Consider the following 16,061-nt stretch of genomic DNA (forward strand, 5'->3'; position numbering starts at 1 on the left):
AAAGAAAGAAGAATAAACAAAGGGTAGAAGGAGAAAAGTCAAGGCAAAAAGTAAAAGAGCACCACAAGATACAAAACGACAGAGAAAAGAGAGCAAAACGACATTAAAAAATATATATATAATAAGTTAAAAAAAAAAAAAAAGAGAGAAGAAGAAGAAGAAAAGCTCCAGAAAGCGCAGAAATGGCGAAACCAAAAACGCAAACATTCCCACATTTCACCCAAAGTACACATACCACAAAAATTCGCAGAAACTACTAAAACAGTTGAATTTACATGCAAAACCAAAGAAAGCAACAAAGAAAAAGCAAAAGAGTTACCTGGAAAAGAGAAGGGCGAAGAGAGAAGTTCAACAATGGCGGACTAGAAACCCTCGAAGAAAAACGCAAGCCCAGAAAACCTCGACAATTTCAGAAGGAAACGCCACCACCAACGGATGCGCAATCACCGGAATAGCACGAAAACACGAAAAAGCAAAGAGCTTGGAGTTAGAACAACTTCGAAAATGGCGAGATTGAGTTTGAAGCGAAGTAAAGTTAAAAGAGAGTGAGAAGATGAAGAAGGTAAGAAATAGGAGAGAGAAAAGGAAAGTGACTGAAAAGACATATTTAAAGAAAAAAAATAAACGACCAAGATTCAAAGACCCTTCGGGTCACCTACCTGGATGAAGGACACGTGGGGCGCAATAAACCGTGACGGTTTATTTTCCTTTCAAACGTTTATTTACTACAGTACGCGACGGTTTAAAAAAAAAAAAAAAAAAAAAAAAAAAAAGGGGCAGGGATACATACAACCAATTGCGCAGGACATGGCCAGAAAGAGCAGGCCTAACCCCAAGTAGTCAGCCCTACTCTTGGGGACTAGTTGTACAGGACACAGCTAAGGCACAGAAAGAGCAGGCCTAACTCCAAGTAGTCAGCCCTACCCTTGGGGACTAGTTGTACGGAGTAGAAGTAACCTAGAAGGTCATCCATGTCCCAGCAGACCATCGAGCGTCTGATAGAACCGCTCAAGCGAAACAACCGCAAGAAGTACCTATTGAAGGTAACACAAGTCCTCAAGGACCGCGCAGACCCTTAGGTCTGCGAGGCAACGACCTGCTAGACGACAACATAGATACGTCGTTAAGCAAAAGGACAAATAACAAGTACATCGCTAGCGTACACGCGGCAGCATTTGAATAGGCCAAAGTACTGAATAGTACGCCTATAAATACTGCCATCCCCATTCATTTGCGAACACGTTCAATACAAGTACAATTCTTAACCCTCTCTACTTTCTCTCTCTAGAGCATTATTCCATTTGCTGACTTAGGCATCGGAGGGGGTTTCCTCGGTTAAACCCCCGAGGTTAGCTTACGTTCGTTCTGTCTAACAGGGCGACATCTCCAGGCAGGGCGTCCCCAGTTCCATACTCGGAACAAGTTGCATTTCGAATGTCAAATCTTTTTATTTGTCATGCATGGACAATCGTAATTTATTTTCCATGCATGGACAATGGTTATCCATTAATTAATGATGAGGTAATCGTAATTTATTTGTCATGGATGGACAATGGTTATCCATTAATTAATTTGGGGCATTAACATTTAACAGAGCCAATATGTTATTTTTCAGGATAGTCATGTCAATGCTTCTTCCATTCCATAAAAATATTTCACTGTATAATTTTGGCATTTTTCACCATCAAAAAAGAATCTTTTAATATAAGGGGAAAAAAAGTAGAATTTGTTTGAGTTATCTCAATAAATACTTTAATGATATCAAACTTCAATAATGATCGAAGTTGATACGGTCAAGATCATTACATTAAAGCTGATAAAGTTTTGTAAATGATTAAAAATACGGTTTTTTCATGAAATGCCCCCGAGGTTTTAAAAAACGCACCAAATACCCTCGCCTGTTTCGATTCACATAATATACCCCTATTTATCCGTACTGTTCATGACATGCACCTGTCAGCTAACGCCGTTAGTCTGCCGTTAGTGGTGTTTTACTTATTTGCCCTTAATTTTGGTTTAGCGCCATTGACTTCCTTCACTTTCACAGAAAGACCAAAAAAAAAAAAACCGTTCACATTTTTCTCTTTCTCTCTCCTCTCCCCTGTTCTTCTTCAAGCTCTAATCCTACTCAAACCCTAGAAATTCTGGGTAGATCTTCAATATTTTTGTGAATTTTGCTGCGCACCTTAAAGGCGAGTTCGTGGGTTGTGATTTTGCTTCAATCGCGACAAAAAAGGGAGAAACTTGAGGCGATTTCCAGTTGAGTTAGTGTTGAAGAGGAAACGGGAATTTTAAAGTTGGTTAGTCTACTTCCAGGTAATAATCTCTTCTCCTCTGTTTAATTTTGCTGGTAAACTTGTTTTTTTTTCACGAAATCGATTAGGGTTAGGGTTTGTGAAATTGTCAGGTTTTTTTTTAAAATTGCGCAAATTTCTTGTTGGTTATTGGTCAATTGTGGTTGTTGGAATGAAAATTGATGTTAGTTTCATTATTTTTTCCCTTTAGGATGAGTGCTATTTGGTTGTTACTACGTTATGGGTCACATAGTTTTGATATTAGAGTGGGAGACATGGAAAAATATCGTTTGTTGAAGTTGTTTCTTGATATCTTTGAGGAATCAGTTAAGCAAGATGTTTTTTTGCCTAGTACCTTTAGCTTGTATGTTGAGGGTCCTTGTGGTAAGGTTGAATTGAATGATGATAAGACTTTAAGGCTTCTGTGGGGATGGAATTGGGGTAAAGACACTGCTGAAATTTGGGTTGAGGGAACAGATAAACCAGGATTGGTGTTTAGGAATGCTGTTGCAACAATTGAGAATCATAGAAAGGAAAAAGAGAGACAACTTAAGGAGAGACAAGAGGAACTGTTGAGGGCTCAAAGAGAGGAGGAAGAGGCAATGAGGAAACAACAGGAAAGGGAGGACATTTTGAGGGAAATACAGGAACAAATGGAGTACACTGTGGCTATGGAGGTCCCTGTTGTTGATTGTGAGGACATGAAGGTTGAGTATGTGAGAGTCATTAGCAAAGATGATGCTGATGAGGTGTTTCCAGGTTGCTCTCAACCACAACAAACACAAGAATCCCCAAAGAAACAACCCACCCCACCCAAACACACAAATCATGTTGCTTCTAAGTCAAAAGGCAAGGATAAGCCTGCTTCTAAGAAACTAACCCCCAAAAGGAGGGCATCAGCTAAACAACCCACCCCACAGAAACAACCCACCCCACCTAAACAACCCACCAAACAACCTACACCACCACCCCCACCACCCCCACCACAGAAAGAACCCACCCAACCAAAACAACAACAACACACACCACCACCAGAACATCCCACCTCTCCACCACAACAACAACAACACACACCACCACCAGAACATCCCACCTCTCCACCACAACATCACACCCCTCCACCACCACCACAAAATCCCACTCCACCACAGAACAACCAAACTGATGAGCCTAACAATCAAGCACCACCTGATCAAGCTCAGCCAGTGAAAAAGAAGGGGGGCAGAGCTAGACCTGAGGGGTTTAGGGGTAACAAAGTCACTGCTAAGAAGGCTGGAACTTGGGTTTCCAAGGGAAAGGGAAAAGGGAGAAAGGGTACAGGAAGGTCTAAGACACCAGGGGTTTTTGCTGATGTTGGTGAGATATGTTCAGAAGAGGAGAGTGAGGATTCTGATTATGAGGAATCAGATTCTGAACAAGAGGATGTTCTGAATGATTGGATTGATTCTGATGTTGATGATGAGGTGATTCCTGATGATATTCCTGATTTGGGGTTTGAGGATTGTCTAAATGGTTCCTCAAAGATGGATAAGGCCTATAAAAATGGCAAAATATGGACTGATCAACCATATGGGTCCATTAAGTTAGAACCCTGGTTGATCTTTCATGATAAGGCCACATTTCTTGAAGTGTTGAGAAGTTACTGCATACAGGAGGGGTTTGGGCTTAGTGTTGAGAGGGCTGACAATAGGAGGTACACAGCAGTGTGTGCAGTGGAGTCATGTGACTGGAGGATACATGCCAGTAGGTTGTTTGACAATGTTAGCTGGGCCATTAAGGTGATCAGTGGGTCCCACAGAACTTGTGGGAGGCTTGAGGAGAATCCAGTGGTGACCTCTGAGTGGTTGTGTAAGCATATGTTGGGGGAAATAGAGGCAAATCCAGAGATTCCAGTGGAGACATTGAGGAGGTATGCACAGGAGAAGTTTCAGTTGAGGGTGAAAAAGAGGCTATTGTACAAGGTCAGGAGTATGGCAAAGGGAAAGCTGCATGGTGGTTGGGCTGAAGCATATGAGCTGTTGCCTAGATATGCTGAGATGATTAAGCAAACAAACTCAAGAACATGCAAGAGTGGAGGAACAAGTGCCACTGGACCAAGTACTTCAAAGAGTGGTGCAGCAAGAGCAAGTACATCAAATGGGGGACCAAACACAAGGAAGAGGTCAAAGGCAGCTGCATAGTCACCTCAGTTGGCTATATTTTGTGAATTGTAGTGCACAAAGCTAAACTAATTTAGTCAAATCAGTTTAGTCAGAATCAGTTTAGTTAGAATCAGTTTTTGGAAACAGTTGTGCAGAGATCATTTTTTGGAAACAGTGAAATGCTTAGAACACCTCTTTTTGTGCAGTTCAGTGGTGTTTGTCCACTTAAAGTTCAGTTTATGTAAAGCTTATTTGCTTGAACAAGTATTTATGGAACAAAGTCTCTTTATTTCATGAAATTTGTTACAACTTTACTTCATTGCTATCCAAATCAGAAGTGCAAACATTAATACACCAATTTTTATTGCAAAATTGATTTGCTGTTTCTGTTGTTTGATCTTCTTCTTCAAAAGCTTCAACTCTTCATGCATTCCCCTGCTCTGTTCTTGCATTCCCCAGCTTTGTTCTTGCATTCCCCTGTTTTCATCATCTCTGTTTCCCTTGCTCTGAACTTCATCACTTGTGTGCTCAAGAAAACCTTTGCACCATTTGAAATTATCACAAGGATCACACTTGTAGTAAAGCTTTTGCGGATTTTTTGCCGTTTCCGAGCTCCTAATTGCAAATCTTCTCCCGCAATAGCAATTTTTATTAGGAACTCTAATGTATGCTAAATTTGGGATGGAAGAAGATTCGGTTTTTGAATGAGAGCTCATGGCTAATTTGGAGAGGGGAAAGTATGCAAGTGAGGTGAACACTAGTAGCATTTATATGCAGCAAGAACATAACGGCTATATTTTGCTTCCTAGGTTTAAAAACTAGCCGTTAAATTCAAATTCCTGCAATTTGGGTATCTAGTGCAACTTAATTTTAAAATAGGTGTATATTATGCATTAAGTTTATAAAAAGGGGTATACTGTGAATTATAAACACGACTTAACGGAGGACTAACGGAAGGTCAGTTAAGGGGTATTTGGTGCAAACTTGGAAAAAAATAGGGGTATATTATGTGAATCGAAACAGGCGAGGGTATTTGGTGCGTTTTTTAAAACCTCAGGGGCATTTCATGAAAAAACCGTTAAAAATAACAAACGTGAAAAGTAAAAACTGAAAGTTATGGGTAGTGTATGAATATATTTTTAAAAAATATATTCCAAAAAATGATATGACTTGAATATGATTTTTTTTTTGGTTAGTATACAGTTCACCCTTAGGGCTAATCCGGATTCGAATCGAGTTCTGGGCGGATAGGCTACAATCCCCTCCCAATTGTAGTTGCGGGGAATCGAACACGGGTTTTCCCTATCAAGTTCAGCCTCAATCACCACTGAACCAAAAAACAATTGGTTTGAATATGATAACACACCTACTTTAATTCCAGACACACTCTATACTACTTCGTATACGAAGTATTATCCACTACTCCCTCCGTCCCTTAATACTCGCACCGGTTTGACCGGTGCGGAGTTTAAGACATTTGAATTGACTTATTAATTTAATGGGTGTTAGTTGATAGTGGGGTATTCTTTAATATAGTTAGTGGGAAATGTGTAAGAGGTGGAGAGTGGTGAGTGGGGGTGTGAATTTTTAAATGATTTTTTGTAGGGAATATGGGTGTAGGTGGGGTTAGTAAGTAAGTGTGAGAAATAATATAATATTGGTATAAATTTCCATTTATAGAAGCGGTGCAAGTATTAAGGGACGGCCCAAAAAGGAAAGTGGTGCAAGTATTAAGGGACGGAGGGAGTATTTGTTATTTGGTTTAATGGTAAAGATTTAAGCTTGTGCATGATACATTAAATAATTGTATCTACCTTTGCTATTTATGAGGAGTGGAGTAATTCATAATGACAAATTGTGGCTCATCCGTACAAAAAAAAAAAATTATTCTAGCTTTTGACCAACTTTCAAAATATAAAAGGTTTGCATACACAATGCATGTGTACAATAAACATGGGCTTACTATTTATCGCTCCATATTACTCAAAACCGCCCCAATTATTTACCCATATACCCTTATTATTTGCCCCCCTCATTTACCCTCTTATCTTTCCACCCCAAATCCAACCACCACCACCGGCCACTACCTCCGGCCACCACCGCCACCATCACATCGTCGGCTACAAAATACCCGAGTTTTCACGAGAATTTTTTTTAGAAACTTATGCATTTATAGTTTGTACCATGATACAGGCTTATGAATTTTAAGCTTGTACCATGGTACAAACTTATGAGTTTTTAGCTTCGACCATGGTATTGACTTATGCAGTTTAAGCTTGTACCATGGAAGGAGCTAAAATTCATAAGCTTGTACCATGGTACAAGCTAAATATTCATAAGTCTATATTATTTAAGGTTTTGATTTGTTGTTGCATTTGATTTAATGTAATCGGGAAAAAAAAAAGACTTATGAATTTTTAGCTCCTTCAATGGTACGGGCTTATGAATTTTAAGCTCCTTCCATGGTACAAGCTCAAATTGCATAAATCAATACTATGGTCGAAGCTAAAAACTCATAAATCTGTACCATGGTACAAGCTTAAAATTCATAAGCTTATACCATGGTACAAGCAATAAATTCATAAGTTTCTAAAAAAAATTCCGGACAAAAAAAAAAAAGAACTCTTGTGAAGACTTGGTCATTTTGTCGCCGATGACGTGATGTGGTGTCCGGAGGTAGTGGCCGGCGATGGTGGTCGGAGGTGGTGGCCGGCGGTGGTGGGAGAAAATTGGAAAGTAAGATTAATTAAGGGTACTAATAGAAAATAAGGAAAAATAGTGGGGCGGTTTTGCGTAATATGGGTAGAATAATTTTGTAACTTTTAATATATTTTGATAAAATAAATTTATAGATAAAAATTTTAAAAGATTAAATAATTTATTTTATCTATAATTAAAAAATTTGAATAAATAATTTCTATTAAAATGAAAAATTTTATCACCAAATTTCTATACTGCAGTGAATTTGTGTTCAAAATATTATTTCCCACACTGGTCAGTCACCAGATGGCTGTTACAACGCTCTGCTTCCGAAACAGAGCATCTCCCACCTTCTTCTTCTTCCGCTTCCTTTCTCTCTCCTCATTGCATGGCTCTTCTTCCAACCACACTCTCCCCATTTCGTCAGACCCACTTCCCGCATCACCAGACGATGTCAACGATATCTCTCGCTTGCTCAGCGACTTCCGTAGCCCCCGGCACGACATCGAGTCTGCACTCGCACCATTTTCCTCTAAACTATCCACAAATTTGGTTGAACAAGTTTTGAAAAGAACCAAAAATCTGGGCTTTTCTGCTCACAGATTCTTTCTCTGGGCTAAAAAGTTACCGGGTTTTAAAGCCGATGTTAATAGTTACAAGATTCTAATTAATGTTCTGGGTTGTAGCAAACAATTTCCTCTGATTTGGGATTTGCTTTCTGAGGTGAAATCAACTGAGAATATTGAACTGATCCCAGAAATTTTCTGGGTTATTTTTGATGCGTATTGTAGAGCAGACTTGCCAAATGATGCGATTCGAGCTTTTAATCGAATGAATGATTTTGGACTTACCCCGAGTTTGAATGATCTTGATCATCTTTTGTATTTGTTGTGTAGGAAGAAATTTGTCAAAGATGGGCAAGAGTTTTTTGACAATGTCAAGTGTAATTTTGATCCGGGTGTGAAGAGTTACACTATTTTGATCCGAGGTTGGGGCGATATTGGTAATTCTGGGGAAGCACGTAAGGTGTTCGATGAAATGCTTGAAAGAGGGTGTGTAGTTGATGTTCCTGCTTATAACAGTTTATTGGAAGCCATGTGTAATGGAGGGGATTTGGATGAAGCGTATGCTATGTTTAGAGGGATGGGATCGAAGGGACTTACTCCAAATGCTTGTACTTATTCGATATTCATTCGTTCTTATTGCAAAAGAGATAACATTCACTCTGTTTTCAGTGTTCTTGATAGAATGAAGAGATATGATTTGGTGCTTAATTTATACACTTATAATTGTATCATTAAGAAGTTGTGTGCAATTCAGAAGGTTGATGAGGCACACCAACTTTTAGATGAGATGATAGAAGGCGGTGTTAATCCAGACACATGGAGTTACAACGCAATCATGGCTTTCCATTGTGACCGTAATGAGGTAACCAGAGCTTTTAGATTGCTTTCCAAAATGGAGAAGGGAAACTGTAAACCAGATCATCATACATGTAACATGTTGCTGAAAATGTTGATTAGAGTTGGGAGATTTGATAAGGTTGAAGAAGTGTGGGGTAGTTTGACACGAAGGGGGTTTTATCCTTCAGTTTCAACTTATGCTGTAATGATCCATGGTTTTCTGAAGAAGAAAGGGAAGTTGGATGAAGCTTGTAAATACTTTGAGATAATGATTGATGAAGGAATCCCGCCTTATTCTTCGACTATTGAACAGTTGAGGAACCGGTTTGTGGGATGGGGTATGATGGAGAAGGTAGAGATAATGGCTGATAAAATGGAGGCAAGTAGTTCTGAAACGATTAAAGAACTATCGAAAACAATGAGAGGTCATAGGTCTCAGCGAAGAAGAAGATGGAGAAGGGATGATGAAACCTCAGAATCTAGTGAAGAAGAATGGCCTTTTATGCATGATGCTACATAATGATCATAGTTCTTCTGGTCAGTGATCAAGTTTGTTTCGGTTCATTAATGGTAGTGTGATCCTGATTTACTACAGGATTACCAGTTAACATACAGAAAAAACAGTGTAACATTGTCATTACGAAAGAGTTACATGAAGTAGAATAAGATATGATTGAGCTTGGTTTTAGTGAGCTATTTAATCTAGGAAGGAGCTTATGCATGATGTTTTCTAGCTGTTGAGTTGTACTCTGTAACTTGTAAGAGTATTTGTTAATTTTTTCACCGGTAAAGTTTGCTGCATTGAATCAAATGGGTACTCTGTATATTCGATAAGTTATGGGGGTGTTTGGTTGAGAGAGTTTTGAGTGAAAAAGAGCTTTTTGAAGTGAATTAGAGGTTTGACCAATGTAAAAAGCTAATTGGGAGTGTTTGGTTGGAAGAGGTTTAGAAGAGAGTTTTTGAGTGAAAAAGCTAATTTTGAAAAAGCTCACTTTAGGAGCTTTTTCAAAGAGAGGTTTGAGATGATAAATGTCAAATTTCTACCTTGTCCTAACATTGGCCGCTAGACGACCTAGACAACGACGTCGTCTTATCTGATGTTTGAACGTTCAATGTAACGACCTAGACTAGCGAGTTGCATTAAATTTTGGAAAAATTGATGAAGGCAGTTTGAACTATGGGCTTTCCTCTTTAAAAGGTCCCAAGTACGGATTATTACTGGGTGGTCCTAGCTTTGGGGGGGCCTTGACTTTGCGTGGGCCTTTTTACTGGTGACCTGTTTACTAAGTTATAGTTGTTGGTTTTTTTTATATTTTTTTAATTAATCTTTTTTTTTTCCCCAAATTTTGTGAGGGAAGCTTTGTGAAGCACGTGTTTTTGTTTTCCCTCCCATTTTCTGAACCCCAACTACCTTCACCAACCTTCGTTCTTCCATTTACTCCTCCTTCTTTCATTTACTTCTCTGCGAAAAAAGGACGCATCCATCACCATCCACCATCGTCACTCGTACCATACTGCATCAATCACCATCTGAATTTCCGTTTTTGGAAGGATTCTCTTTCCTTTTGTGGGTGGCTTCAATTTCGCACCTAAACATCACAATCACGGCAAAAAATTGAAGGTAAACATCAATTTATGAGTACGTTTGTAGGTTAGGGTTTTACAACTGCATAATATCATGTTTAACATAATTAATTTCGCACTTTAGGGTTTTCAATGTAGTAATTTTTGTAATTAGGTTTTAATTTCGTGACTCTGTAATTAGGGTTTTAATTTCGTGACTCTGTAATTAGAGTTTTAATTTCGTGACTCTGTTAATTAGGGTTTTCAATGTGATTCTAAAGTCGTCATTTTTCGTAACTTAGTAATATTTGGGAATTTGAAATCGTAAATTTGCATACTTTCCTAATTATTTTCAATTTAAAATCGTAAAATTGCATAATTCTGTATTTTTAGTGGTTTTTAATCTCGTAAATTGATCAATTTATGTGTGTGTGATTGTAGTTGAATGGGGGATCAAGTGGTTGTTACTTTGAAATTTTGGCATGGGGGTTTGTTTAAGGATAAACCGATTGGTCGACAATATGTGGGTGGGCAAGCTAGAACGTTTCAGGTGGATATTGACGAACTATGTTGGTGGTATTTACTGGAGTTAGTGGAGAAATGTGGGAAGTACGGGAAAGTTGAGGAGATATACTACTTGCTCCCTAATAAGGGGTTAAAAGATGGGTTAATGAGGGTGTACACTGACAAGGAAGTGTTAGAAATGGCTGAAGTTGTGTTGAAGTATAGGTCAATAGAGTTGTTTGTGTTACATGGAGTTGATCAACCTGTGGTCCTCACCACCCCAGTCCTCCCACTCCCTCCCTCATCAAAAGTTGTAACACCACAGAAGAATAAGGCCCAAATGAAAGCAAAGGCACCAGCTAAATCTGCCAAGCCCATGATGATGCATAAAAGCCCAGCCTCAAAAAATGACACACAAAACCCCAACTCTATAACACTTAGGTCCAGTCCAAGATTGAAGAATACCCAATCTAAAACAAACAATCCTGTCCAATCTCAACCAAACAATCCAGAACAAACTCAACCAGACTTACAAAGCACTATCTCAACAGAAATTCCACACACTCAACAATCCCAAACTGCAGAAAAACCACACACTCAAAAATCCCAAAAAACCCAAACTGGCAACAATGTAAACCACTCTAATGTTACCAAAAACCCTCTTGAACCCACTGAATGCACTGGAAACAACAGAGAGGAAGATTATGATTTCTACGATAACAGACCAGAAAGTCCACTCAAATGGGATGAGCTGATTGGTGAAGAGTACTTATCCTCAGATGGGTCAGATGAAGCATACCAACCAGAAGAGGATTCTGATGGGTGTGAAGAGGATGGGGTCAATACTGATGATGATGAAACTATGGAGAAAGAAATGAAAGCTCTTGCTGATGAGGAGCTCAACCACAAGATTCCAGAATTTGAGAGTGATGATGAAGAGCTCAGGGAAGCAAGGAATAGAGTGAGAACAAAGAACAATCATTTGCATGAAATAGCAACACAACTACAGAAGGAGGCTGAAGAGGGCAGACTTGGAGTGAGAAAGGAGGCTAGACCCAGAAATACAACAGAAAGGGGGGGTGATGCTGAAGAAAGTGGCTTTGTAAGCGAATACGAGGACAGTGAAGAGGATATTCACACTCCAGAACCAAGTGATGAGGATGATACTGGGGTGAAAAGAAGGAGGGGTAGGGGAATGATTATCAGTGAAAACACAGATTTCACTAACTCTGTTTGGAAAGTGGGATTTAGATTTCCTAACAGATAAGCTTTTAGGGATGCTGTAGCCAAGTTTGCAATAACACAAGGTAGAAACTTGTGCTTCACATCGAGCAATAAGAATAGGCAGCAGAGAATGGAAGTGAAGTGTGTTGTTGGATGCCCCTTTAGGTTGTATGGGTCTTGGGATACAAGAAGGGCATGCTTTGTTGTGAAGTCGATAGACGGTGACCACACTTGCTGCAGAAACATGGAGGCCAATAGGCAATTGAAGTCAACATGGATGGCAAAGCAATTCCTGGAAATATTCAAGGCAAGGCCACATTGGCCGGCAAAGGAGATCGTAGAAACTGTGAAAAGGGCTTACAAGGTTGTGATCAAGAGGGATACGGCTTATAAGGTTAAATATGCTGCTCATAGGATGCTTCATGGGTCTATGAAAGACCATTACAACAAGTTGGGTAGGTATATCCAAGCTTTGAAGGATGCTAGCCCAGAATCACACATTGTTCTGGTGACTGTCCCTTCAAAACAGTCAAAGACACCAGTGTTTCAGAGGTTATTCTTGTGTTTTGATGGGATCAGAAAAGGATGGCTAGAAGGTTGCAGAAAAATAATGTGTGTGGATGCTTGTTTCCTAAAGACATTTCTTGGGGGACAACTGATGTCAGCTGTGGGCCGAGACGGAAACGATCAAATGTACCCAATTGCTTGGGCAGTGGTGGAGGGGGAAAACAACAGCTCTTGGGAATGGTTTTTCACACAATTACAAATTTGCTTAAGGTTAGGTGATGGTACTGGGTTGACACTGGTTTCAGATGAACACAGGGTACACTTTTCTTCTCTTAACTCTATTATTTACAGTCATTCAAGTCATGTTAATTGTTGTTAATGTTAATTGTTTGGTTATATCTGGCCAGTGAATTGCAAAACAGTCAGGGAGTCAACTTAGGCCAGGAAAGTCAACATTGGTAAATAAAGTCAACTTAAGTGATTAAAGTCAACTTAAGTGATTAAAGTCAACATTGGTTAGTAAAGTCAAATTTGGTTAGTAAAGTCAAATGTGGGAGTCAACTTAGGCCTGCACAGTCAACATTAGTAAATAAAGTCAACTTAAGTCATTAAAGTCAACATTGGTAAGTAAAGTCAAATTTGTTTAGTAAAGTCAACTTAGGCCAGTGATGTCAACTTTGGTATTGTAGGGTGAATCTAGGTTGATATTGTTGGGTTAATCATGGTTCTCATTCAACTAAATGGTGTTATTGGTCTGTTTGTGGTTGTATGCAGGCTATACTTAGCTCGGCTGCTACGGTTTTCCCCAACTGTGAACATAGGCACTGTGCAAGGCACATTTTTGCACTATGGCACAAGACATTCAGGGGAGATGACATGAAGCTAATGTTCTGGAAGGCTGCCTTTGCATACAACATGGCTGATTTTAACGATGCGATTAAAGAGATGGAAGCTGTTGATCCTGATGCTGTTGTTGCCTTCAAAAAGTACAATCCCAAGCTGTTTTGCAGGGCATACTTGAGTACAGAAAATTTGGTGGATGTGATTGTCAACAACATGGCCGAAACATTCAACGGCTACATCATAAATGCTAGAACAAAGCATTTGATCTACATGCTTGAGGATATAAGAAGTGCTCTGATGCAGAGATTAATCACCAAGAAAATGGAGATGGAAAAAAGTGTCAAGATTGTCTGCCCTAGAATTCAAGTGAAGCTAGAGAAGGAAAAGAGTTGGGCTGCTAATTGTGATGCTTTGATTTCAGCCCCTCATAAGTTTCAAGTATACCATTTCATGGATAGTTTACGGATCGACTTAGGTGTTCACAAATGCACTTGCAGAAAATGGGATTTAACAGGAATTCCCTGTTGCCATGCTGTTTCATGCATTTTTTTCCTTCATAAGAATGCTGAAGATTTTGTCCATGGTTGTTACAAGAGGGATTGTTACCTAACCTCTTACTCCGGAGAAATCGAGCCTTGTGTGGGTGAAAGGCATTGGCCTGTTGTTGATTTACCTATTGACCCCCCTCCAATTAAGATCGGTCCCGGTAGACCGAGGACAAATAGAAGGAAGGATCCTTTTGAGAACCCGAAGAAACCCGGGAGACTAACTAAGCATGGAGTTCAGATGACTTGTAGCATATGCAAGTCAACAACCCACAATAAAAGGAGATGTCCAAGTAGGGACACTGCTACTGCTTCCACTTCTGCAGCACCACTTCCCAACCCTGCTCCTGCTACTGTTGCAAAGAAAACTTCAGCTCCACTCAACCCTGCTCCTGCCCCTGCTGCAAAGAAGACTTCAGTACCTGCAAATAGAAGGGCTGAAAAACAACCAGTGGCAAGTGAACCAGTTGGTAAACGAGCAAGGACAAGTACCACATCTGAACCACCAACACAGCAGTCAAGTGTGCACTTTGATGCCACAGCTCAACCAACCAGAACTGGTAAAAATGGTAGAGTAATTTACACAGGCAAGGGCTCAAGAGGAGGAGGGAGAGGTTCAAGGGGTAGAGGAGGAGGAAGGGGGAGAGGTAGAGGAAGAGGAGTTGGTGTGTTGTTCGGCATAGATGGAACACCTTTTATGCAGGTAAGCAGTAATTTAGTTGATCCTGTGGTGCTGTAGTTTTGTTGATATTGATGTTGTTGTGTTGTTGGTATTGCTGTTGTAGTTTTGTTGATATTGATGTTGTTGTGTTGTTGATATTGTTGTTGTTGTGTTGTTGATATTGCTGTTGTTGTGTTGTTGATATTGTTGTTATGCTGTTGTTGATATTGTTGTTGAGCTGTTGTTGATATTGCTGTTGTGCTGTTGATATTCATATGTCAGTCGTCTTTGTAAAGCACTCGTGTCCGACATGAGTTTTAGTCGCAACAATTGGTTGATATGCTGATTTTTGTTGTTTTATATTGCAGTAAATGAGGAATGCAACCAAGGGCTTGGGCTTAACATTTTGTGAAGAAGTCAACTTTTGTCAATGATCAACATTTTGTGAAGAAGTCAACTTTTTTCAAGAAGTCAAATTTTGTCGAGAAGTCAACTTATGTCCAACGTCAAATTAGCAACTCTAGTTGTAGGGAACTTTTGTCTGTGAAATGCACTATTTTAGCCTTTTTGGTTTTGGAGTATGATGTATCGTTGGAGTATTTGGAAACAAATATAATCATATATGAAATAATCTCGTTAAATCAACCCGTAATTTTTTTAGAAAATAACAAGCGTCTTCTTTCATTCATGGAACATTTGTTTACAAAATAGAAACATGGTACATCCATTGCCAAGTACGATACTTAATCTAACTACGATTGATGGTATACAATGACGACAAGTTCGAACCTACTTACTCTATCTCCTAGTACGACCCTCTTAATCTATCTCGATCCTAATTAATCAACATTAAAATGACAACAAATATTACCCATGACAACAAAAATGCCATTGCAGCGTACTTCTCCACTCTAGCAGACCTCATCAATTCAATGCGAGTGTGACTCAATTCTGCCTTCAATTCCCTTACAATTTCTTCATGTCCTACTTTCTTTGCCTTCATTTTCTCAACCATTTCCTCCACAATTGTCAGCTCTTTCTCCTTCATTGACAATTTGCTTTGCAATTCAGCACATCCACTACATTCCCACTGGAAAAATCCGCAATCTCCCCTCTATAAACACAAACACAGAAAATCCCCAATTTAATTAAATCAAGAACCCTAATTTTAAAAAACTGCAATTCACAATTATAATTCAATTAGGTTACACTTACCGGCCACAGTGGACAACCATAAAATCTCTTCCCTATATTATTTCGTGACCCCTTCTTCACAGTCCTCAAAACAGCCGTGATGTTGTGATTACACTTCACATCGATTTCGATTAGAGATGCCCTTGAATTTGATGAAGAAGAACCAGCGCTGCGTGGGGTAAGTTCCATTAACACAAATTTGTTGAGAGATTGCGAAGTTGGGAAGAAGGTGGGTCGAAAAAAGAAAAAAAAATGGTCAGGGAAGACGAAGAAGAACAGAGGAAGAGGAGCAACGTTCGAATTTTTCTCAGGAGATCAAGAAGAAGAGGGGTGGGTTTTAATTAAAAAGGGGAGGGTGAGTTTAAATGGGTGGTTTTTTTTTTTGGGTGGGTTTTTTATAATATGGGTGGGTTATTTAGGAAATGGGTTGTTTTTGGGTGGGTTGTCACGTGCCTTACTAAAGAACCTGACACGTCATCGCG

The 16,061-nt window shown here is 39.4% G+C and overlaps 3 protein-coding genes across 3 annotated transcripts; all 3 read left to right on the forward strand.

Annotated features, from left to right (window-relative positions):
- The first annotated feature begins 1,859 nt into the window (after positions 1-1,859).
- LOC130472272 (uncharacterized) lies at positions 1,860-4,734 on the forward strand. Its single transcript, XM_056842803.1, has 2 exons — positions 1,860-2,316; positions 2,506-4,734. The coding sequence occupies exon 2, from the start codon at positions 2,507-2,509 to the stop codon at positions 4,472-4,474; it is 1,968 nt and encodes a 655-aa protein (XP_056698781.1). The 5' UTR covers positions 1,860-2,316; position 2,506; the 3' UTR covers positions 4,475-4,734.
- A 2,660-nt stretch (positions 4,735-7,394) lies between these two features.
- On the forward strand, positions 7,395-9,349 carry LOC110805384 (pentatricopeptide repeat-containing protein At1g52640, mitochondrial). Its single transcript, XM_022010979.2, has one exon. It carries the CDS (start codon positions 7,442-7,444, stop codon positions 9,056-9,058), a length of 1,617 nt encoding a protein of 538 aa, XP_021866671.1. The 5' UTR covers positions 7,395-7,441; the 3' UTR covers positions 9,059-9,349.
- A 2,610-nt stretch (positions 9,350-11,959) lies between these two features.
- On the forward strand, positions 11,960-14,463 carry LOC130472155 (uncharacterized). Its single transcript, XM_056842625.1, has 2 exons — positions 11,960-12,652; positions 13,111-14,463. The coding sequence occupies exons 1-2, from the start codon at positions 11,960-11,962 to the stop codon at positions 14,461-14,463; spliced, it is 2,046 nt and encodes a 681-aa protein (XP_056698603.1).
- The last annotated feature ends 1,598 nt before the right edge of the window (positions 14,464-16,061 follow it).

Source organism: Spinacia oleracea, chromosome 4, assembly GCF_020520425.1.
Source record: "Spinacia oleracea cultivar Varoflay chromosome 4, BTI_SOV_V1, whole genome shotgun sequence".
Lineage (NCBI taxonomy): Eukaryota > Viridiplantae > Streptophyta > Magnoliopsida > Caryophyllales > Amaranthaceae > Spinacia > Spinacia oleracea.

Coding starts and splice junctions, on each gene's coding strand:
- LOC110805384 (XM_022010979.2), top strand. CDS start 7,442: ATGGCTGTTACAACGCTCTGCTTCCGAAACAGAGCATCTCCCACCTTC.
- LOC130472155 (XM_056842625.1), top strand. CDS start 11,960: ATGGAAGTGAAGTGTGTTGTTGGATGCCCCTTTAGGTTGTATGGGTCT. Junction 12,653..13,110: donor TGGTTTCAGATGAACACAGG/GTACACTTTTCT, acceptor GGTTGTATGCAG/GCTATACTTAGCTCGGCTGC.
- LOC130472272 (XM_056842803.1), top strand. CDS start 2,507: ATGAGTGCTATTTGGTTGTTACTACGTTATGGGTCACATAGTTTTGAT.